The sequence below is a fragment of the Balaenoptera musculus genome, chromosome 20 (assembly GCF_009873245.2).
Source record: "Balaenoptera musculus isolate JJ_BM4_2016_0621 chromosome 20, mBalMus1.pri.v3, whole genome shotgun sequence".
Taxonomy (NCBI): Eukaryota; Metazoa; Chordata; class Mammalia; order Artiodactyla; family Balaenopteridae; genus Balaenoptera; species Balaenoptera musculus.
Window position 1 is genome coordinate 18,679,101 of NC_045804.1, and position 6,971 is coordinate 18,686,071.

General features: G+C 47.7%; 1 protein-coding gene across 1 annotated transcript; it reads left to right on the top strand.

Moving 5' to 3' along the window:
* Positions 1-102: 102 nt before the first annotated feature.
* Positions 103-4,483, top strand: RPL19 (ribosomal protein L19). Its single transcript, XM_036837754.1, has 6 exons — positions 103-217; positions 1,177-1,283; positions 2,652-2,774; positions 3,402-3,522; positions 3,905-4,015; positions 4,274-4,483. The coding sequence occupies exons 1-6, from the start codon at positions 213-215 to the stop codon at positions 4,395-4,397; spliced, it is 591 nt and encodes a 196-aa protein (XP_036693649.1). The 5' UTR covers positions 103-212; the 3' UTR covers positions 4,398-4,483.
* The last annotated feature ends 2,488 nt before the right edge of the window (positions 4,484-6,971 follow it).

The following is a 6,971-nucleotide window of genomic DNA, read 5'->3' on the forward strand; positions in this document are numbered from 1 at the left end:
ATGTTTTAAAGTTTAAAACCGATTCCTGATATTATACTTCTATTATCCCGGGTCTTTACAGAATATATAAGTAAGTTTAGGGTGGCGGAAGATTAAAGGACCGGAGGGGAATACGGGTGAAAGCGGAGCGGGGGGTGGGCTCTCCCCTTCACAGATAATGGGAGGAGCCTGGCGAGAGCAAGTTCTTTCCTTTGGCCGCTGCGGTCGCAGCCATGAGGTAAGGGCTCTCCGGTCTCTGATATTGATTGATTCTGGCTGCGGCCGCACTGCGGGGCTCGGTACCGCAGCCCATGCTGGAAGAGACGGGGTGGAGGCGGCCCTGAAGCGGCGCGTCCCGGAGCTTGGAATAGGCCGGAGCACACTAGCTCCCAGCCTCGAGAGGAGGGGGTGGGGGAGCGTTCCCGGAGCTCTAGGACGGGGCAAAGGCGGGCTTCGCGTCCCACACGTGTCTGAGGAGACCCACGCGGGCAGAGGAAAGGCGGCGGCGGGGACTGGGCTGTGGCCCCCTTACTCGCTGGGTCGATCTATGGCTCCGAGCCAATCTCTGTTTCCATGTGACGTAAGACAGGTTGCGAGTAGGCCCCAAGCCTCCGACTGCCGAGAGTGAAACGATCCCTAGGACCTTGATGCCTTCTACCCCGTACACCCGTCATAAGAAAAATTTTAAGGCTAGTTTATTACTGGGCTAAGAAAGGGAAAACGAGCCCAGGAAGCAAAGGACTAGATTAACTAGCAAATCAGGCCCACTGGCCTCGGATTCTTCACGTTAAACACTTGTCTTTAGTGCTGGGTACCAGAAAGGGCATAGGCCCGCTCTTCATTCCAATTGTATCCGTTAATCTCATTTTCCAGAGGAGAAAACAGACACAGAGAATAAGACATAACCTAGAGGTTGTCGACATCCCAGGGTGGGCTGTTGTCCCTTACAGGAACGCACAGGCAAAGCTTTACAAAGGTCTTGGTATAGGGAAGATTATTAACCTGGGGCTGCATCGTGGGTGGCAAAAGTCTGGGGAGACATGTTTGTCTTTAGTACTAAATGCATATACACATGTATCTCCCCCCCACTTATGTTTCACAACATTAGAAGACTTTGAAGGGCAGGTCTTGTTGGGGATGCTCATTCTTGCCCAGGAATGGTTTCCAGGACCTGATAGTGTTTTCTGTTTGTCACAGTATGCTCAGGCTTCAGAAGAGGCTTGCCTCCAGTGTCCTCCGCTGTGGCAAAAAGAAGGTCTGGTTGGACCCCAATGAGACTAATGAAATCGCCAATGCCAACTCCCGTGAGTTCTTGGGGTCTAAGTTCCTTCTTCATCCTACCCCTTTCTCATCCTTTGTGCAATGAAGGGTGACACGACTGTGTTAACTGTTAACAAACCTAGGAGAGCTCATAGTTGGGGGGGGGGTTATAAAATGGAGGAGTCACAGAAGTATGGAATGCCAGAGGTTCTCTTCCTGCCACTTGCCAGAATGACAGGATGGAAGTTAATGGAACCACCCAATGTTATATTAATAAATATCGCTAGAGTGGATGTTCTGTTTTATAGCTGTGAGAAGGATTTGTGAAGAGACAGTACAAGGACTGGGACGGGGTAGAGATGGCCGATGAGATGATGAATTGGAAAGACCTGGGGCCTCAGACTTTATTAGAGGACTGTTTGCATATAATTCAAAGTAGTAAGACAGTGTCGGTCCTGCAGATAACATCAACATGCCCACATTACTTCAACATAATATTGTTACAGGGAAAAGTATTCAATGACATTGTTTAAAATTGTAAGGCAGACTTTATTCAGAATAATTGCAATAGTTACAGGGACCAATGGGATTTTACTTTGGGGGAGAGAGATTGAGCTCAAATCAGAATATAGCATGGGCAAGTAGGAATTTATAGCCAAGGAGCATGGTGTAGGGGATAAGTGGATGGAAAATTACTAAGAGGGCGATAAACTATAATGGGAAAGAATGAATATATATATAAAGAATGTATATATGTGTATAACTGAATCACTGTGCTGTACAGCAGAAATTAACACAACATTGTCTTAATTGTTTCTTTTTAAAAAAAGAAAGAAAATTACTAGGGAAACAGAGGTAAGGGGGATTCTGGCCTGGGTGGTCAGATATCAAGGGTAGGGGTTTCTGCTTAACTAACTTAAGCAGAGTTTTTATTAAAACTAGAATTTACAAGGAAGTGTACAGATGGGCCTAAGAGAAGCTTCAGGAACCTGAAGTTTGGTCAAGGAAAGTTCAAAGTTTGAAACTTTGGTCAAACTTCAGGGAAAGCCTTTACCTGTTTGGGTTTGTGGTGTTGTACTGTGTGCTCAAAAAATCCTTATTTTAGACTGGTAGCTAATAGGTGAAACAGGATCTGAAGGACTAGGCCGTATTTGTATACTATTTTGATCACATATCCCCAAATGTGTATATTTTGAGTGTGCTGTAAAACATCTAAAAGGGTGGAGGTTTTTTGTTGTTGTTGCTGTGTTTTGTTTTTTAAGAAAGAAATAGAAGTTCTCCAATTTCCACCATTTTTGAAAACCAGGGATGTGAGCAGCGTCTCTGGCATGTCCTGTTTGGACTCTGGGTTGTGACGGGTGTACTTGGGGCTAGGCCCCAACTGACTGACCAGGTGCATTGTGGTTTCCCAGGTCAGCAGATCCGGAAACTGATCAAAGATGGGCTGATTATCCGGAAGCCTGTGACGGTCCATTCCCGGGCTCGATGCCGAAAAAACACCTTGGCTCGCCGGAAGGGCAGGCATATGGGCATAGGTAAGTACATTCTTCCCTTTACTCCAAGACTTTGGGAATGATAAATGATTAAGTCTAGACTAGGATATATTCAGAAACCTTTCGCATTCTGACTCATTTTGAGCCCTTTTCCTACTCCATGATACTTGGTGTGTTTTCTCTCTGCAAATCAGAAAGTTGGCACTGGTGTTGGAGTTGAAGGTATCGGTAGAAAGAGGTCACATTTATTGAGCACCTATACCCTGGTACCCTACCCATCCATTCTACTGGGTGCTTGGGAAATGTCCAATAAATCCTAAAACCGCTTCCTAGGGTCAGGATGACCTAGGGAGATGAAGGTCACATCACCTTTTTAAAGCCCTCCCAGCTTGCCATACTGCCTTGGTGCATGCCCTGTCATATCCACATTCTGCGGAGTGAATGGGGAATAATTGCTTTGTTTGTGCTTCCTTAAAAATTGAGTAAATGAAAGAAATTAAATACTTGGGATCATCATCTGTAAAGTGGAAATAAAGCTACTTAAAGTGAGGTACAACTCTTGGCACATGACCCAAAGAGTTTCAGAAATTGGTAGCTATTGTTGTGACTAGTCAGCTGGCTCTGGTAACCCAGATGCACTACAGTGGGCCTGACTCATCTTCCTCGTAGGTAAGCGAAAGGGTACTGCCAATGCTCGAATGCCCGAGAAGGTAACCTGGATGAGGAGGATGAGAATTCTGCGCCGGCTGCTCAGAAGATACCGTGAATCTAAGAAGATTGACCGCCACATGTAAGTACCTTCTCTCGGGCCCACCAAGACCCATTGCTGGTTCAATGGCTTGTTCTTTGCACAGATACAAGCTCTGTCTCATTGGCCTTGGGGAGAGAGCCATGTGTCTTGGTATCTTCTAAGAAAGTTCTTCTATTTTGTCCTGTTCTCCTGCCCACATACACCATCAGGACAGCCCAAGAATTAAGTTTATCTGCCAGGTGAGCTCTTCTGTCTAGAAATTGCACAAAAAGTCCTGGTTTGGGCGAAAGACATCCCTGCAGCAAGAAGAGAGAAAAGGAACCCTGCATGCTTAGGGGCCTTGTGTAGAGGAGCAGATCACAGGCCAACCTCTGTGTTGATCCCATTGCTGACCAGAACCTCTAATCCTTGTACCCTACAGGTATCACAGCCTGTACCTGAAAGTGAAGGGTAATGTGTTCAAAAACAAGCGGATTCTCATGGAACATATCCACAAGCTGAAGGCAGACAAGGCTCGCAAGAAGCTTCTGGCGTAAGTTTCTTTAGGAATTGGTGTCTGTCACAGGGGCAAGTTCTGAGACATTTAAAATGTGCTGATGTCTAATCTTGATTTACATGCAGTCTGTCCAGAATACAGTTGTTGTGTTAGAGGTATATGCTGCTCTGCCGTGTACATACCCACATACCACCTACCATCAATGTCAGGGTAGTGTGGGGACTATTGGCTAGTTGAAGCAGGAGCTCTTGGTGTCCCCAGCAGCTCACCCGTCTTCTCTCTTCCATTACCCAGGGACCAGGCTGAGGCCCGCAGGTCTAAGACCAAGGAAGCCCGCAAGCGCCGTGAAGAGCGGCTCCAGGCCAAGAAGGAGGAAATCATCAAGACTCTGTCCAAGGAGGAAGAGACCAAGAAATAAAGTTCTCCTTTTCTTCTCTGTACATAGTGGCCTCAGCAATTACATGCATCACTCATTCAATAAAAAAACAAGGCTTTATCTGCCTACCTCTCTGCTTCCAGTTTCTGGCTGCTTGGTGGGTCTTCACTGTTTACAGGGCCAGAACTGAGGAATGAGATACAGGCCCTTCCCTGGGTTCCTGCTTCATTTCTTCCTTGGCTCCTGGCCTCTGGTCAGGCTCATGCCCCCTCCATCCATGGGGTGTGGGGCCTACTTTGAAGGGAGGAGAGGAATGGCTTCTACCCAAGCCTCAAAGACTGTGCCTCAAAACTGCCCTTTTCAGCAGAGCATGAGTGGCACCTCAGACATGGTCTCAAATGTTGGTTGGGAACCAGTATTCAGTTGTGACATGAGTTGTCACATTATTTTAAAACAACAGAAAATAATATGCTTGCACTGCTCAACTGCACTGAGGTTCAAGGTTGTGGTCTACTGCCTTGGAACTCCAGGACAGTGGGAATTTGAACCACCACCAGTCCAGAAGGTATGATCTGGACTTGAACTGCTGACTACTGCCTAAGCTGTCTTTAGACAGCCTTATTGAGATAGAACTGAAGCTGTCATCTTGAGCATCCCAATTTCTATTTCTAAACTTTTTTTCTTTCCTGTCCTTAAAAGTATTGTTTCCTGTTTTGTTTTTTGGTTTATAACCATCAAAAATGGCCCAAAGAAAAAAGGCTTTCTCAGCAGAAATTGGAATAAAGGCATACATACAACATACACACTTGTCACAGCAATTTTGAGTGACTTAATTCATATCCCTTTTTACAAATGAGAAGTAGGTTTTATTTTGCCTATTAACTGGTAGTAGTAACCACCAATGAATTTTTCAGTGAAGTATCTGCTCTGTGAGCCAAGTACTGAGGCACTTTACACTGACTTGTATTGATTCTATAATCTTCACAACATTGTAGAGTAGGGTATTAGCTTCTCCATTTTGCAGATGAGAAAAGAGGTGAAGCCACATGTTGGATTCACCTGTTAAGATGGCCTGAATGGGAAAAAATGGATTCAAGATGGAGTAAGACAGGACTTCTTTATAGACTGATTACGGAGGCCTCAGGAAGAAGGCTGGCTTGGTCCCCAGGCCTTGAGCTTTGGAGGACTGGGCAGGAGATGCCTTTGGTGATCAGGAGAAGAAACTAGTTGTGGGGAGACTCCCTGGAAGAGCCGAGTTGAATATTTTGAGTGGGTGGCAGTTTGAGTGACAGGTGTCCAGGTGGAAGGGGTCAGTCAGCCAGTTAAATACAGGAGTGTCAGCTCAGGTGAGGAGTCTGGGGAGGAAAGCTGGGCACAGCTATGACTGGTGTGCCCGTCCTGGTTACCTCCCTGCGGTCTACCGGTCTCTGAGGAACTCTTGCTTGTGGGGAGTAATGCGAAGGCCAATGAGGGGTCTTCAGGATGTGTACTGGGCACATGTTTCCATCTGCACTTGCGTGGGAAAGGCAGGGCTGAAGCGATCCTGGGGGCAGCAGACCTATCCCCAGCTCTGCCTGCAGTGTCCTCGTCCAGTCTGGACAGGTGGGGATGTGGGTAGCCCAAGGCAGGGAGGCCCTGACAGAATAGTCCAGACAACGTCCATCACCACCCACGTGCATCAGAGCCCCAGCTGAGAGGACACTGATTTTTGGTCTGCCTGTTGCCACCATAGCAGCCTGTGCATAATGTATCCTTAGGCTTGCTCTAAGCCTGTCATTCCATGTGGGGAAGCTGTGGCCTGGAAGAAGGGCCTCGGCTAAGCTACTTGGAGCATGAGATGCCTTCTTGCCAGAGGAGGAAGGGCATTGAAGGCTGCCCACCTCCACTTCCTCCAGGCAGTAGAGGGATGACAGGAAGGAGAATAAGGACCTTTACTGAGGCTCCTGAGCCTGCAGCACAGAAAAGGTTTCCACCATGGACCAGGAGATGGTGCTGTTCTCTCACAGGTCACTGAAGGTGTAGGAAACTGCCTCACTTTTGGCAGCCTTCCCCCGTAGGAAGAATCAGGTTGTAGGAGCCTATCTCTTGGGAAGCCTTGCATGTAGAAGACACTTCTTTCTGAAGCTCACCCCAGGCCTAAGCTTACCTCTTTCCACCACAGGCCTCTAAGCCCTTCCCAGGGCAGTACCTGGGAGGGCCCCCTTAGCAGGCAGACCCCTTAAAGTAACCGCTGGGTCTCTTCCAGGTCCTGGAGCCTTGTGAAATTCTGATGAAAAGACATGTCCATTCTCTCAAGAGTTTGCAACTGGTCCCATCATATAATTTTACCCTTTAAAGGGGCTCATGGCCCTCAGGTAAAGACTCCATGAGCAAGTCCAACTCCATTTCTGGAGGAGGAAACTGAGGCCTGGAAGGGCCAATGACTCCCCAGAATACCGGTGTGGCTTGAACACTAGCACCCACCTTTGAGTCCTCCAGACCGGACGTGGGAGGGGGTGGCTCGGAGCGGGCTGCAGCTGAGAGGTACGGGGCACAGCTGCTGCTGCAGGGCCACAAGCTGGAGGAGGGGTACAAGGTACAGTGGGTGCTCTCTCTGAGGCTGAGACAGACCACCTA